This window comes from Schistocerca nitens, chromosome 6 (assembly GCF_023898315.1).
Source record: "Schistocerca nitens isolate TAMUIC-IGC-003100 chromosome 6, iqSchNite1.1, whole genome shotgun sequence".
Taxonomy (NCBI): domain Eukaryota; kingdom Metazoa; phylum Arthropoda; class Insecta; order Orthoptera; family Acrididae; genus Schistocerca; species Schistocerca nitens.
The window spans coordinates 456,210,704-456,228,378 of NC_064619.1; the positions used below are offsets into that span (position 1 = coordinate 456,210,704).

A 17,675-nucleotide genomic window follows, 5' to 3' on the forward strand; every position below is an offset into this window, starting at 1 on the left:
GACTATCTATTATTATGGCCAGAAATCTATCACCATGCCCATGATACTTCCCATGTCTCCTAAAGTGGTATTCCACTGTCCACCCAACCCATACAATATCCTGGTCCATTCCCAACCTCTTGGCACAGGTGTCATAGTGCTGCAGGAGACCTCCACGATTTACCTGCCCAGCACATCCTACTCTGGTAGTGTCACATGCTTATCCTGTCCCACCAGAGGAAGAGTCACCTGTAACAGCAGTCTTGTAACATACCATCTCTGCTGCTGCAATTTCTGCACGTTTTTTTATGTGGGTACAGTCACCAACCAGGTGTTCACCTGAGTGAATAGCCATCGCCAAACAGTGGCCAACGGCAGAGTTGACTAGTGGCGGAACACGTGGCTGAAAACAGGATCTTGAATTCAATAGCCACTTCACAACCCATGCCACCTGGATCCTTTACCCCAGCATCAGTTTTTCTGTAATGCACAGATAGGAGTTATCCTTGTGACATATCCTTCACTCCCTTAATGCTCCTGGTCTCATTCCCTACTAGTCCACTGGATCCACACCCTCTGCCCAACAACCTCCACCTCCTCTGTCCTATCACCCGATCCTCCAATCGATGTCTCAACACCATCATTATTGTGTGCCACCCCCCCCCCCCCCCAACCTGTTGCATTCCTATTCTGCACACACACCTCCCACCACTAGCTAGCTACCACCCCCTCTCCCCCCACTTCCAGCTCCACCCCATCCCAATCTCACCTGACACTTTAATCATTCCTCCCCCCCTTCACCCAACTGACAATTCAACACCTGTGCTGTTTGTTTGGTGACTGGTTTCCTTTACTCCTAAATTATTGACATTCTGCCAGAAATTTCCTTACAATATTTAACCAACATCCGAAACATTGTGGTCATTAATTATGGCTGACAAGTTCAAGACTGAAGTATTTGTTGACATCCATGGTTGATTGCTATGGAAGTAAACTGAGCTGGATATGCTTATGCTCCACAGTGATGCATATTTGCACTTGTCCACATCAAATGAGAAGGTACACACTGTTTTGGCAGCAGTGTTTAGGATCATGGGCCAGACATACCTAAGCTTTCTCCACATGATTACCCCACACTGAAATGTTGAATGCTGAATGCACGTGTTCTAATTATTATCAAGTGTTTCATGAAGCAGAGGAAGGATGATTCAGCTATCAATCTGTACAAGTATTCCCCACTATGCTATCTGTTACTGGAATTGTGTTATACTGACTCCAAAATAAATATTGCACTAATTATTAGGAGCATTGAACCACCATCCTCCCAAAAACAAGCCCAATGTCTTATCACTGTACAATATTGCATAGTAAGAACAATGGATATTTGATACAGAGGTTGTATTCCATAGCCAAGAGTATACAGGACAGGACAGATTACATCAGCTGAGGCCAAGGAAGTGTATCCATTATGACCGTCCAAAGAAATTATGAATATTTTAGCAATTTTGTGAAATTTTGTTAAAACGCATACAGAAAATATCTCATTTTTTTACAAGGGCAGCAAAAGCAAAATATGCTCAGATGCAAGGGCACTGTCACCCACGCGATCGTGCATGCCCGTGTGCATGTGCACAGACCCCCCACCCACGCACGTGCACGCACACACGTGCGCCCGCTTTGTGAGTAGATTTTCTACTTGCCCAGTTACATTATATTTTCAAAAGTTGGTTATTTTTGTTTATGTATAAGTTTTATTTGCATAGTTGAGAAAAGTCTTGTATTCATAAATCAAACAAGACATTCCACATCAAAGCAAGATACCACAATTATAGCTATGTTACAATTGACATCAAACTAAGCTCAGTTGGTAAGAGCATGGACTCTGAAGTGCTAGGGTCTGGGTTTGAGTTCCTGCCATGCATGTATATTAAGTTAAAAAGGTCTTAGATATGCCATGCTAAGATTAATATATTAGGACTTCCAGACATAGTAGAAACAGTGACCACATTTAAACCTTGGACTCTAAAGACACACAGTATACATACTTTACTTTGAATTTAGTTGTCACTAAAAGGGTGTTTTATGTTTATGGGTTGTGAGAATAGTGGCTTGTATTGTCAGAATATCTCTGATCTTGCTTAATAGTTAGCAGAGGTTCTTCATTCAATATTTGCGTTCAATGTGTGTGAAAAAATCTCACAAACTGCATCAGAATTGCATGAATTATGTGTGTACTGGAAGTATTGTTGAGGCTGTTTTGTTCTGTCAGCTGCCATGTTAGTAACTGTTATTTCTTGTTCTTTCTACACCTACAGACATACTCTGCAAGCTACCATATAGTGCATGGTGGGGGTTACCTTGTACCAGTATTAGTCACTCCCTTTCATGTTCCACGCACAAATTGAACAAGGGATACAAGACTGTCTACATGACTTGGTAAGAGACATAATTTCTCTCATCTAGTCTTTTCAGTTCTTATGCGAGATGTATGTATGCGGTGGTACAATCACAAATGCCAGTTCTCTAAACTTTTTCAATACTGTTTCATGAAAAGAATGCCATCTTTCTTTCACAGATTTCCATTTCAGCTCACATATCATTTCCTTGCCCCTTATATGTTGATCAAAGCTACCAGTAAGAAATCTAGCAGCATGCCTCTAAATTGCTCAAGTGTTTGGTGTCCCAAACACTTGAGAAGTACTCAAGAATGGGTCACACAAGTATTCCACACGCACTCTCCATTACGGATAAGCTAAATTTTCTTACAATTCTCTCAATAAGCCAAAGTAAACCATTTCTTTTCGCTACTACCGATCATGCATGCTCATTCGATTAAACGTCCCTTTGCAACACTACGCCTAGTTATTTAACCAATGTGACCATCAAGCAGCACACCACTAACACTGTATTTGAACATTATAGGATTGTTTATTCACATTCTGAGCAAGCTACCATTCATCACCGAAACAGAAGTCGCTCAACAACACTTTCCTGTACATTACAGCATCATCAGCAAACATTCCAAAACTGCTGCTCACCCTACCTGTCATATCATCTTCTATCTATCAACACCAACTGATTAATTGAATAGACAAAAAATATACTCATCAAACAGTGGCAGGAGAAGACACACATAAAGTTTAAGGAAGTGTGCAAGATTAAGGATCAAGCACGGTTTGAAAGGGAAGGAAGAGGGATGAAGGGATATGACTGGTGAGGTTTAGGAAATGGGGAGAGTTAGAATGTCATCCAGAATACCAGGTCAGGCGACTTTTCTGTAACTCTCCCCATTTCCTAAACCTCGTCATTCCTTTTCCTTGATCTCTTTTTTCCCCTTCAATCCTTTTGCCAGAAGGAGCCACTGGCTCCAAAAGTTTGCACATTTCCTTAATCTTTATATGTGCTTTCTCCAACCATTGCTTGGTGAACAATTTTTAATCCATCGAATCATATTGCATATTTGAAGATTGGTTATTTTCACTGATATATCTATACATATATAAATTAAAGTCCTGTGTTGTGCATTCTGTCTGTGTATAAGGGGTAATCTTGGAAACTACTGTAGGGATTTTGATCCTTTTCAACTAATAGATAGGCTGATTCACAAAAAAGGTTTGTGCATAAAATTTATACATATTTCATGGAAACTGACTGAAATATAAAGAATTAAAGCCACCACTGTGAAAATGATGTTAATACAACCTAGTGGTACAGCCAACACAATTTTAGAAAGCAGTGAAGCTTGACCAAAATCCACGTTGGGCTTGACGGTGTAGTGGCACAGTTCGTACTTGGAAGCCAACAGATTGCAGGATCAAATCCCAGGAGGAGCATGAATTTTACACCCTGTGTTTCAACCTAGCATTCACCTCTCAGTGAGGTGGAGATTCAACATAAATGAAACACGGTTCAGATTCTACACTAGACTGTAGGTCGCCTTTCCCCGATTGGATAATTGGGGTACGTTAGGACACACAAGTCACCAAAGTAACATCCAATTGAAAGACTTCCAGCATGCCACTGGGCCATACGAAATTATTATTCCCAGAATCTGTATATCTACACATATATTCTCCTTACATACTTATTATGAATTAAAGTCCCCATTGCCTTTATCCATCTTACATGAAAGCTTATCTCAGTGATACTTGCACTGCAGTTGCTAAATTCTCAGAGGACATGAATTTTATCTGTCCCATATTTAATTGGTGTTTGGAGTGACATCTCATGACAATGATGGGAGCTGTGAGCTACTACACCACCTGCAGGGCAGGGTGACAACTGCCAGCTAGTGGCTGGCTCTCATAGCCAGTTTGGACACAAAATGGACTGGCGATCACCCTGCCGACAAATGGGCAGCCGCAGCAGTATGGCACCTTTGATGCCCTGCTCACATTGTTAGGTGGGTTGCGCTAAGTTGTATGGAGGTGATGATATTTAGCTACATAATACTGTTCTCTGAATTTTAAACATAACTCTAAGCACTGACCCATAAAAAACAAAATTATTGCTAAACTGGACAAGTTGACCGGCCACAGATACGTAGCACTACCTGTACAAAGCCTGGATGGGTTGCTAGTTAGTAAACAAGAATGGTCCTATTACACTTCCACAGGGAACTCCCGATTATACCTTTGTCTCTAATGAACACTCACTGCCCGAGAGAATGTACTGAGTTTTCATTACTTAAACCTGAGAATCTATGTTGTATGTTTGGACCTCCATTAACAGTCTGCAATGTAACATTGTGTCAAACAATTTCTGGAAATTCTGGAATACAGAATCTCCATGTTGCCCTCCAGCCACAGTTTGCACGATATCATGTGAGAAGAGTGCAAGTGTAGTTTTGCACAAGTAATGCTCTCTAAATCAGTGAAGATTTGTGGACAGAAGGTTTTCTGTCTTGAGGAAGTTTATTGTATTCAAACTTTGAATAAGCTCAAGAATTCTGCAACAAACCGAAATTAAAGATATTACACTGTAATACTACAGGTCTGTTCTATTACCCTTATTCTATATAGAAGTAAATTGCACTTTTTCCCAGTCACTTCGGGCTTTGCACTGGGAGAGAGATTCACAATAAATGTAAGCTAAACAAGGGGTCAATGCCAAAGAGTACTCTCTGCAAAACTGAACTGTGATTCCATCCGGACTTTGACACTTCTTTGTTTTCCACTCTTTCAGTTGCTTCTGAATGCCACAGAAGCCTATTACATGCATTCATACATATTCAAAAATGTGTAAAAGGTGACATTCTGATAACGTGACTCTTATACATTGCTTGTCAAATTTAGAACTTGAAGGTCTAATAATGACACGGCACTAGATGAGCGTACAAACACTGATGTAAAGATTATGATTCTTCTCATGAGCTGGAGAGTGAAATACTTATAGTAGATAGAAAATACAAATGTGATTATGGAGGACCTACCTGTTTAACTGATTTGTGATAAATGTACAGTGTGTATATAAAACTTTGTGGTCAAACCCCACCCCCCTTCCACACACAGACATATGAAGAGGGCATTAAATGTATTCGCAATTGCGAGTATGAACAACCATCAGCTGTATAAGAGAAAGATGACAGTGAAAAATTGTGCTAGGTCAGTACTTGAACTGGGATTTCCCATTTTATGTGAGTACCAGGAGCGGCTTCTGAGGTAGTGCCGCTGTGTCGTTGCACCATTTGTATGAAAAGAAAGAAAGAGAAATCTGTGCAAATTGCACATCAAACATTTGAGAGTGACAGATTTATTTGCCAACAAGAAGGAGCGACGAATGGATTTCCAATACCGTTCCCACTAATTTTTTGAAGATGTCTTCTCAAAGTCATGGAGATGCTGCTTTTGGTGAGTAAAATGCTTTTAGTTTTAAATGTTGGTAATTTGATTAAATTTGCTTCGCAAAATCCTGATTATAAGTTTGAATAATTTATACATGCTCTATTATTCCTAGTACTGGCACTCATGTTGTAGCAGAACAGCAAGCACCCCTCAAAACAAAGCGGAGCACATACATCATTTGGTAATGGCTAGAGCACAACTGTTAGCTGAGGTTGACAGTGTTGTTAACACGGTATTTCAGGCCCGATCTCCACCAGTATCTTAAGCACTTACATCAAACCACCAACTACTTACGACTCCCACATAAAAGTGTTCACACATACCCTGTGAGCAATGAAGAATTGTGCTATTGATACGCGTGTGCGCAAGCGTACATTTGTGTGTGTGAGAGAGAGATTTTTGGAGTTGGTATTATGTTTTATATCTCATGCAGACATGCGACAAACTCTTACTGTGCATAAGAAGGACACTGTTGTAAAACGTGTTTATTTCTGTTTTTCTACATGTTTTTAAAAACAAAGATGATGTAACTTACCAAATGAAAGCATTGGTATGTTGATAGACACACAAACAAACACAAACACACACACACACACAAAATTCAAGCTTTCGCAACCAACGGTTGCCTCGTCAGGAAAGAGGGAAGGAGAGGGAAAGACGAAAGGATGTGGGTTTTAAGAGAGAGGGTAAGGAGTCATTCCAATCCCGGGAGCAGAAAGACTTACCTTAGGGGGGAAAAAAGGACAGGTATACACTCGCGCACACACACACACATATCCATCCGCCCATATACAGACACAAGAGACATATTTAAAGGCATATTTAAAGGCTTTGCCTTTAAATATGTCTGCTTGTGTCTGTATATGTGCGGATGGATGTGTGTGTGTGTGTGTGTGTGTGTGTGTGTGTGTGTGTGTATATACCTCTCCTTTTTTCCCCCTAAGGTAAGTCTTTCCGCTCCCAAGCTTTTTTTATATTTTATTTTTTTGGACGCTGCCAATGGAATGCCTCAGCGGTCGCCACTGGGTGGTAGTCACCTTAACCACTTCGGCTATCCATGCCAGATCTGCGGCCAGACCTGAACTTCCACATGTCATCGTTCCTGCATCACCACCTGTACTTGTACACACGATATATAATTTCTGTACAGTGGAGGACATTTGCATGTCCTAAGAAACATTGCATCATTCTTCTTAACAACAAAAACACTGCAATATTGTACACGAAGCATAGTCACAAAGCTTCAACACTAAAAAAAAAAGTGGAGCTACGAAACTTGGTGATGGTGTTAGCTCTTCTTTACGCATCCACCCTTCAATAGGACACATTTTTCCCAGCAATGGATGACTTAGCAGAGACCTTGGTTCTAATTCTGGAAATGCCTACCAAACTATAACTTCTTCATCTGGAAAATAGCAAGAAGTCATTGTTTACCACGTCAGGAGAATATGGGTGTCAGGTAAAATTTGTTTAGCCTGAAGGAGCAGCATGTGTACCTGTGCCCTGTGAAAAGTGAGCTGGCGCATTGTTACAGAGCAAAAACATCCCCTTGAATACTTCTCATAACAATGTCTTTCTAGTCTTCTTTAACCTCATAAGGAGATTTTGGGACTATGTTTTTATGTCAATTTGCCTCTTTATGAGCTTAATCTGTTGGCACCACATAATGGCAGTCCCAAAAAATACTCAAGTTCACTGTGCCTGATTGTTGAGTCAGTGGATTTTATTAGGTGGGAGTGAATTTAAATGTTTCCATGGTTTGATTAGCTCCTTTTTCTCATAGTCATACTCGAACACTCAGCACTCAACCATGGAGATTATGTGGCTAAAGGATGGATGGATATGGTGTTATGGGCGCTCAACAGTGTAGTCTTTAGCGCCCGAACGGAAACAACAAAGGACGAGTGTCACTAAAATGCAGCAAGTGCAAAAATAAGACTAAAATCAAAGGTGACAGTCTACATAGGCAGTGTGCACGTCAACAGTAGCAAAGTGGAAAGCAGCACGTAAAGAGGAGAACTGCAAGAGAACGTAGGGGAAGGGGTTAAAATGAAACACATAGCACATGTTTGGAACTGGCCTATTACGAGAATAAAAAGGAGTGGTCAGCCACTCGGCAACACACTAAAAATTCCAACCTAAAATTTTAGGCTGAAGCTCAGAAACATCACAGTACCTTAAAACTTTCTAGCCACTCGCCTCGTCATCGGCCAAAATCGAGGGCAGATCCCCACTAATATTAACTTCCGCCCTGACAGAACGATATAAATCACACTCAACTAAAATGTGGCGTACAGTGATTTGTACGCCACAGGCATCACACAGCGGGGGTTCCTCTCGCCGTCGTAAGAAGGCACGCGTAAGAGGACAGTGCCCTATGCAAAGACGTGTAAGGGTCACTTCGTCCCGCCTAGGTGACTGGCAGGAGGAACACCACGGCTGGATGGTGGGTTTCACCAACCGCAGCTTATTTTTCCTCACCGCCATCCATTCATCCTCCCACAATTGCACAGACTTCTGCCGCAGCACAGAAACGACACCTTGCAAAGGAATAGACCATTGTGTCACCTCCGGCAATCGGCAGGCGTCCTCGGCAGCTCGATCAGCTTGTTCATTTTCCCGTATGCCCGCATGCCCTGGCACCCAGCAAAAGGACACTTGCTTGCCCTGTCGTTGGAGGATGTACAGTTGGTCGTAAATCAGCTGTTCCAACTTCTCCGCTGGATACAGGTTCTGCAGTGACTGTAATGCGCTCAGTGAATCAGAGCAAATTAGGAAGTGTTTGCTCCGAGTACACCGTATCTGCTCCAATGCCTTCAGGATCGCGTGAAGTTCTGCAGAAAAAACAGTGTATTCCTGGGGAACGCGAATCCTGATGACTCGTTTGGGGAACACTACTGAGCAGCCAAGAAAATCGCCCTGTTGGGAGCCATCAGTGTAGACTACTGTAAAATCATGATGCCTGTCTAAAATGTTAAAAAACAAAGATTTGAAAGTAAAATCTGATGTACTGTCTTTCTTAAAATTTGCCAAATCTAAAATCAGTCTGGGTCTCTGGAGGACCCAAGGTGGATATCTGCTCCAACCTTGACGTGAAACATTAAAACCGGCCACACCCATCTCTAAAATGCAATCCTCTGCACGAATCCCATAGGGCCTTGTTGCTCGTTGCCAGTTGCGAAAAAGCCTTTCCAGTGGAGACCGAGCAACAGTGTGGTATGCAGGTGTGTATGGTGTGGATAATGTTTTATAGGCCTGGCGCACCATTAGTAGATGCTGCCAGAGGTGAAGTGGCGGTTCACCTGCCTCTGCACAGAGGCTCGGTATGGGGCTCGTTCTGAATGCCCCAGTGGCCAACCACATCCCCTCATGGTGCACCACATCCAGCAGCTTCAAATAAGTGGGTCTTGCAGACCCATACACCGTGCATCCATAATCGAGCCGGGACCGCATGAAGGCTCTGTAAAACCGGAGCAGACAAGTCCTGTTTGCTCCCCATGTGTGGTGACTAAGACATTTTAAAATAGACAGCACCTTAAGAGACCGTTTTTTCAGTTCCTTAATGTGTGGCAGCCACATAAGCTTAGAATCAAAAGTGAGGCCCAGAAACTTCACCGTGTCTTTAAAATTCAGAACGGTGTCCCTCATCCTCAACTAAGGCAAGTAAAAAATGGAATGAGAATGGTTAAAAAGAACACACACTGACTTATCAGTTGAAAACTTAAAACCACTCTTCTGTGCCCATTCATCCAAACGTCGCAGAGTGAGTTGCAACTGCCGAGTCGTTGTTGCAAGGCTTGAAAAAGAGCAAAATACAGATAAATCGTCCACAAACAAAGAACACTGCACAGGACTTTTCATGACAGACGTAATACAATTAATAGCAATAGCAAAGACCGTCACACTTAAAACACTACCTTGAGGGACACCGTTCTCTTGTTCAAAGCGACTAGACAGTATGTCTCCGACTCGGTACCGAAAATAACGTGGCGACAGGAAGGACCGAATAAAATTGGGAAGACATCCATGAAAACCCCATTCGTGGAGCTGCCTGATGATAAGATGCCTCCAAGTAGTGTCGTATGCCTTTTCAATGTCAAAAAATATTCCCAACAGGTGATGCTGGCGCAGGAAAGCCTGTTGTATAGCCGCCTCCGGGAGGGCCAGGTTATCAAAGGTGGAGCGATACCTCCTGAACCCACACTGAAAGCGACTAAGGAGTTGTCTGGATTCTAACATCCAGACAAGGCGGCGGTTGACCATCTGCTCCAAGGTCTTTCCCAAGCAGCTAGTGAGGGCAACACTACAGTAACTACCCGGGCACATGCGGTCTTTCCCAGGTTTTAAAAGAGGAATTAAAATTGCTTCACGCCACGAGTCGGGGAAGTGACCGGACATCCAAACAAGATTAAAAAGTCGGAGGGGGATTTCTTTATTTCTCCCTGTGAGGTGCCGCAGCATGCTATAATGGATTCTATCCGGACCAGGGGATGTATGACGAGCCCCACACAATGCAGAATCCAGTTCCCACATGGAAAATGGGCAGTTGTACTCTTCTGTATTGGGTGAGCGGAAGTCAAAACTGCTCCTCTCAGCAGCCACTCTGTGGGGCTGGAAAGCTGGATTCGATTGGTGGTTGCAGTAATAGCTGCAAAATGAGCCGCCATAGACTGGGCAATATCTTTTGGGGTCGTTTGGTGAGTACCATTCCACATTATAACAACCATAGGGCACCTCCCACCTCTCCCAGAAATCCTCCCGATGGTCTCCCATACAATGGAACTTCGTGTAGAATGATTAATGGTGTTCAGGAACTGCTGCCACGACCTCTTCTTGCTCTCTCATATAATCCGATGACACTTTGCCCTCGCCACCCGAAAGGCTGCAAGGTTCTCTACAGTTGGCCGGCATTTGAACCTACGCAGAGCTGCCCGCCTAGCCCTGATTGCAGAGCGGCATTCGTCGCTCCACCAAGGGACAGGCTGCTGCTTCGGTTGTCCCGTGGACTGTGGGATTTACGCTTCACTGGCGCGATGGATCACTTCAGTAATATGATCCAACCATTCCTGGACACTGACCCGATGTTCAAACTGGGCTAGCTGACTATACAGTGCCCAGTTGGCTCTACCGAGCACCCATCGAGGCTGTTTCCTTTCCGGTTCCACTGCATGTGGCAGATGAATCCAGATGGGGAAGTGATCGCTGCCGTGTAAGTCATCAACCACTTCCCATTCAGCAGTGTGGGCGATAGCTGGAGAGCAAAGCGATAGATCAATGGCAGAGAACGACCCAGTTGCAATGCAAAAATGCGTGCTTTGACCTGTATTTAGCAAATAGGCACTGAAAAACAGAAGAAGCCTCTCGATTGCTCTACCCCTGGGGCAAGTACTCACAGAGCCCCAAAGCATATTGTGTGCATTAAAATCACCACAGAGGATGAAGGGGTGGGGGGAGCTGTGTGAGAAGATCACTGAGAGCCTCTTCGACAAGCACATCATGTGGAAGCAGGTAAAGCGAACATACTGTTAGCATATGACGCACATGTACTAATATGGCAACTGCCTGTAAATTGGTCTTGAGGGAGAGGGCGAGGAGTGGTAGTCGGTGTTGACGAAGATACCTACTCCTCCTCGAGCTCTCTGTCCACTCAGGTCGTCCTTTTTGTGGAGGACATGACCACGTAGCTCAGGGGTGTATGTTTCACTGAAATTTGTCTCTTGCAGACATACACACATAGGTCTATCCTGAATCAATAGACGTAGTTCTTCCACATGTGTCCTGAACCCTTCCAGGTTCCATTGTAATATGGGAGCCATCACGGTGGCTGTATTTTCTGCCTCTCTTTCCGCCGAGGTGGGGAGACTGCAGCGGGTGGAGGCTCAGTCTTGGGGCGAGATGATTGCCCCATATCTCAGACTCCATCAGCTCTGGGGAAGAGTCTGATGAAGCGTCTGGTGGGACCACATTAACATGATCCGAGGGATTACCAGCCGATTTAATCTGTTGGTGCTGCTTGACATGTCCTTTCCTTTGTTTAGGGGGCTTTGCTGGAACTGTAGCTGGGGTGTTTATGACCATGCTGGGCTATGGAACAGCCTCAGCCATTGGAGATGCCTGGGGCTCTTCAATGTTAGCTACTGTACCTTTCTCTGCTGTTCGAGGAGGGGCGACAGGCTCTGATACACTTGCTGCCTTGCAAGTGCAGTGACATGTGCAGGTGTTCGTGCCAACACTAACAACCTCCGTCTGTGTAGATGCATCGACTTTTGGATGCGGCTTCTGAACAATGGAGGCAAAAGACGTAACGAATGTGGGGGGCTGCATGGCCTTAAAGATCTTTTTGGCTTCACTGTAGGGGATGCGCTTAGTTGTTTTTATTTCTAGTATTTTATGTTCCTCTAGGAAGATTCTACAGTCCCTACTCCAAACAGGGTGGCTTTCAGAACAGTTTATACATCTGACAGGAAACGAACAGTCAATTCCGTCATGGGCAGCCTTACAACAGTTGCCACACATCGCTTCTCCTTTACACCCTAGAGTTGTATGCCCAAAACGCTGGCACTTAAAACAGCGCAATGGGTTTGGGACATACGGCCGTACGTTTAGTCGAAGAAATCCTGCCTTGACGTGTTCTGGGAGTTTGGGGGTATTGAAAGTAAGAACGAAGGAGTCAGATTTCACCAGATTCCCATCCACCCTTTTCATGATGTTCTGAACGTCAACAATTCCCTCCTGAGCCCACTCACTCTAATTCTTCTACAGGAATGTCAACGAGATCCCTACAGGTAACAACACCCTTACTGGAGTTCAGGGTGCTGTGAAGCTCTGTATTGATTGTGTATTCCCCCCAAGCTTTTAGCTGTTTGAAAGTTAACTGCTTGCTGAGAAGTTGATGTTTCAACAAGCTGTGTCCCATTCCATAAACGCTTCACTGATTTTAAAGTTCCAGCTATTCCTTCTATACACTTTTGGATATAGAATGGCGAAACCTTTTCAAAGGAACCCTCTTTCCTTTTTATTATTAAAAACACATTCTGGTTGTCAGTATGTGCTCTGTTACTCTGAACTGCTGTACGTTTGCTGACGCCTGCGTCAGGAGGCCTGGCTAACCTAGCCCTCTTGTGCCTACCAGCGGTCCACCCATCCCACTGGCCAGCGAAAAATTAAGAGGAGGAAAAGAGGAAGAATTCGTGGTATCCATGGTCGTCCCACGAGCAGCTAGGGAAACTTATGTCCATCCAGACAGAGCCCCACATGCCTGGATAAGCCTTGTACAGCTGAGGTGCGGCAGGGCCCCCAGAGGTTGCCCGCTAGCGACTGTTCCACCTCAACAGCCATGCATCTTATCGGCGCGCAGCACACCTTAAGATTGAAGGTTTTTTTTATAGAGGTATGTACCGTCCTCGCGATCCAGGCAATCAAGCCAAGATCCCCAGTCCCTACGACACAAAACGTTCCACCGTTGCGCCACACAATGGTCGCTGAAGTATGCCCAGAGATTACGGTATCAGCAGACTGGCGGCGCACACCAGTCCACAGCTCGAGGACCCCGGGTTAGCCAAGCCCGTACCCAGCAAACGAATGCTGAGCCCCCTGAGGGAAATATGTGGCTAAAGAACTGACCTGGATTTGCCTCACACAGTTGCAACATTTCTTCTGTTACCTGGATTTCATGGCCCTTTGGAATGGGTGTGAGGAGTCATGGAACCCAGCAGGCAGCAATCTTCCTCATATCCAAATGTTCGTGAAAGATGTTGAAAGCTGGTCCATGACTAATTTTCCCTTTTTCCATTGTGAAAGATGTTAAAAACTAGATCATGGCTGACTTTCACTTTTTCCAATACTACCATGGTTGTAATATGCCAGTCTTTGCACTCTTTTCCCGCGGTTCATGGCTCTTCTCAGAGAGATGGTATGCCACTTCATTCTTCATCACTCATACTTGTTTGACCAACTGGAAGTGTCTGCACCACCTAACCACTGTGTCATATCATGGTGCATTATTGTAACACAGTTCCACCAAATCAGAATGGCTGCTGTAGCATTATTATTCTTCAACGCAGAAAATGAATTAGAATATAATACTCCACTTTATTAATGACTGCGTCATTCTATTTTGGCTCCTGTACTGCTGTGCTATGGTACTGTGAAGTGGAGATTTCAATGTGTATGAGAACTAGGGCTTGTACCAACAAAACAACAAAAAATAAATTACATAACTTAATTTTTTAGCTAATAATTAAAATTTTATGATTACCCCTTGTATATATTCACAGGAAAGAAAAATTATACAGAATTGTAGTTCCCTACAAATCTACTTCACTTTTCCATTACACTGCCATACACTTCTAAGTATTTTTCATAATGTTGCACTAGCTTCTTAAATCTTTTGCATATACAATCCATGACAAATGTATGAGGCATTGACAGTTTTGGTTCCCTACAAAGCTACTTTACTTTCCCTTGAAATCATCATTAAGTTTCTAAGTACTTTTCATAATGCTACATTACGTTCTTGAACCCTTCTGCATAGAAGTTTGGAATTGAACCAACAGACAATGGTAATCTTGAGTTCTTCAACACTTGTAAACTGTTGTCTATCAAGTTATTGTGGCAAAGGCAAGTAAGGTAGTAGTTGCTGGTTTTACGGCTTCCATGCAGTCAGCTGTTGACCAGTCTTATGTGGCAGCTTAAGGTAGCAAAACGAAAGCTGAAGTTTTAAATTTCAAGTTTAAGAAATTGTTCAAGCAGGTGAATTGTATAGACATGCTTTCTTTTGACCAATGAACTGACTCCTGTATGGGTGACACAGTAATAAGCATACCTGCCATAGAGAAACACCTAAAAGATTTGGAAACAACTAAGTTGCAAGTCCAGATGGAATACCAATTCAGTTTTACATAGGGTATTTGCAGCACTGACCTCTTACTTAGCTTGCACTTATTGTGAATCTCTCTTCCAGTACCAAGTCCCAAGCAATTGGAAAAGTGCAGGTGACTCCTGTATATACAAGGGTAATCTCAAAAGTAAAGTCTCCTATTTTTTTATAAGTACATAGACCTGTTTATTTCTACAATGGTTTACATCAGTTTACAGCTTGAACATTTAGCTATTTTTCGACATAATCACCATTTCTGTCGATGCATTTTTGTAGACGCTGTGGCAGTTTTTGTACGCCCCTGTCATGCCAGCTCGCTGCCATGCTGTTCAGAAAGCTACGAACCTCTTCTTTCACCTTATCGCCGGAGCTGAATTGCTGGGACCACAATTAACGCCGACAGGTGCTATGAGACTCTGAAAAAATTCAAACGGGCAATTCAGAACTGGAGAAGAGTAATGTTGAGCAAGGGCGCACACATTCTCCATGACAACGCTTGCCCACACATTGCTCGGTAAACCATTGCTCTCCTGTAACAATTTCAGTGGAGCATAATCACCCACCCACCCAACAGTCCCGATGTGGCGCCCAGTGACTATCGCCTGTTCCCTAGGTTAAAAGAACATTTGGCCAGAAAGCAATTCAGCTCTGATGATGAGGTGAAAGAATAGGTTCATAACTTTCTGAACAGCATGGCGGCGAGCAGGTATGACACGGGCATACAAAAACTGCCACAGCGTCTACAAAAATGCATCGACAGAAATGGTGATTGTGTCAAAAAACAGCTAAATGTTCAAGCTGTAAACTGATGTAAACTATTGTAGAAATAAACACCTCTATGTACTTATTAAAAAATAGGAGACCTTAGTTTTGGGATTACCCTCGTAATAAGGGTAAAAGAACAGACCTGCAAAATTACAGACCATTACCCCTAACATCAGTTTTCTTCAGAATCCTTGAATACATTATCCGTTCAAATAGAACACATTTTCTTGAGACTGAAAAGCTTATGTCCACGAATCAGCAAGTTTTTAGAAAACAAATGTCGGGCGAAACTCAGCTTGCCCTTTTCTCACACGAGATACTGCAAACTATGGATGAAGGTCAACAGGCAGAGTCCATACTTAAGATTTCTGGAAAGCATTTGATATGGTGCCCCACTGCAGACTGTTAACGAAGGTATGAGCATAAGCAATAGGTTCCCAGATATGTGAGTGGCTCTAATACTTCTTAAGTAATAGAATCCAGTATGTTGTCCTAGACACCAAGCGTTTGTCAGAGAAGAGGGTATCCTCTGGAGTCCCCAGAGAAGTGTGGCATGACCACTATTATTCTTTACATGCATAAATGATCTGGTGGACAGGAAACTGCAGTTGTATGCCGATTATGCTATAGCGTACAGGATGGTGTCGAACTTGAGTGGTTGTAGGAGGATACGAGATGACAAACAAAGAAACCACACAACTGTAAACTTTTTCAAGAACTCCACATGGTATTTACTATCAAGTTTACAAATACAATATCCACTTCTGCTAATATAACTATGTACCTTCAGCTTGCTGCTGTGTCTTAGTGACCGTAGACTGCAGTGATTCGTGAGACAGAAGCTGAGATGAATTGGAGGCAGTGGAGGTAAGTTTACGCCACGCTGCATTGATCCTTGCAGCCACCCGTCCACGACGCTTCCTAGGCCGTGGGACTACAATACTCGCCTCACCCTTTGGACGTCCAATTTTTCGCTTTCCGTGCACCCAATAGTGCGCTGAAACAGAGAACTTCCTAAAACAAAGATATCCTCCAAGAACATATTGCTATAAAAACACTGTTGAAAGATGTTCTGAACAGTGTTTACATTAAAATACTACAAAAACTGTCAACAAGAAGCACATCTTCACTCTACGAATGGTGTTCCTTCACCAACAGTACATGCAAAATTTACAGCAGTCTGGTGTAACGTTTCACCCTGAATCACACTTCTATGTCTCCAACTATTCACAATAACATGAATAAGAAAGATTGTGTCTACTTACTAAATTTTGTTTTAGACTGAGTGTTACATTTCTCAGGGCATACATTTTCTCCAATGGCTATCGGTCCAAACAAATATGGGCAGACTTGCAGTCGCCGGCAGACTCTCTTGCAGAAATTTGTAACCTCATCTGCTGATGTCACAACAGCGACATTTGCCCGGTATGTATTATTCTTGTACCTGTAAAAAAAAAGTAGCTAAGATGCCAACACTAATCAGAAGAAATACAAGTGGCCGAGTCATATTTCTGTTGTAGATATTTAGAGTGGACGGTGCACATTAAACAATGTTCATAAAGGGTGTACATTCAGTGGGCAAATCCTAGAATCTACTGAAACCTTAACTATGCTACTGAACATCTACAAGGTCCGCACAACTAACTGTATGAATCAGAAATTTTTAAAAGCTTCAGATGAGATGTTGAGTGAAATGCATTTGGCTGACAAGAGAACAATGCACGATGCCTTCAATGACTACTGTAGCAGAATATTGTCAAGTGATATTTCACAGAACCCAAAGTAATTCTGGTTGTATGTAAAGGCTGTTAGTGGCATCAAAGTTTGTTAGCGAATGAGAAAGGGACTGAAACTGAGGGTATCAAAGGTACAGCTGAAATGCTTAATGCCATTTTCAAATGGTCATTTACAAAGGAAAACCCAAGAGAATTGCCCTAGTTTAATTCTCCTACCGAAAAGATGAATGAAATAAGTATTAGTGTCACTAGTGTTGAGAAACAGCTGAAATCTTTAAAAAACTGAACAAAGCTCCATGGCCCATGGAATACCTGTCAGATTCTATACTGAATTTGTGGCTGAGTTAGCCCCTCTTCTAACTATAATCTATTGTAGATCCCTCAAACAAAAAACTGTACCTACTTCTTGGAAAAAGGCACAGGTCACACCTGCCTACAAGAAGAGTCGTAGAAGTGATCCATCCAATATCCTGG

The 17,675-nt window shown here is 43.1% G+C and overlaps 1 protein-coding gene across 2 annotated transcripts in view; it reads right to left on the reverse strand.

Moving 5' to 3' along the window:
- Positions 1-17,675, reverse strand: part of LOC126263041 (scm-like with four MBT domains protein 2) — a 161,470-nt gene that overhangs the window by 6,204 nt on the left and 137,591 nt on the right. The window contains exons 11-13 of one of the 2 annotated variants that reach the window (XM_049960016.1): positions 16,731-16,909; positions 16,250-16,462; positions 14,939-15,116 (exon numbers count right to left, since the gene is read on the reverse strand). In XM_049960016.1, coding sequence (XP_049815973.1) covers positions 15,091-15,116; positions 16,250-16,462; positions 16,731-16,909 — 418 coding nt within the window. In that variant the 3' untranslated portion in view covers positions 14,939-15,090. Of the gene's footprint in view, positions 1-14,938; positions 15,117-16,249; positions 16,463-16,730; positions 16,910-17,675 lie in introns of those variants that run through there. The other variant, XM_049960014.1, reaches the window with a different exon arrangement.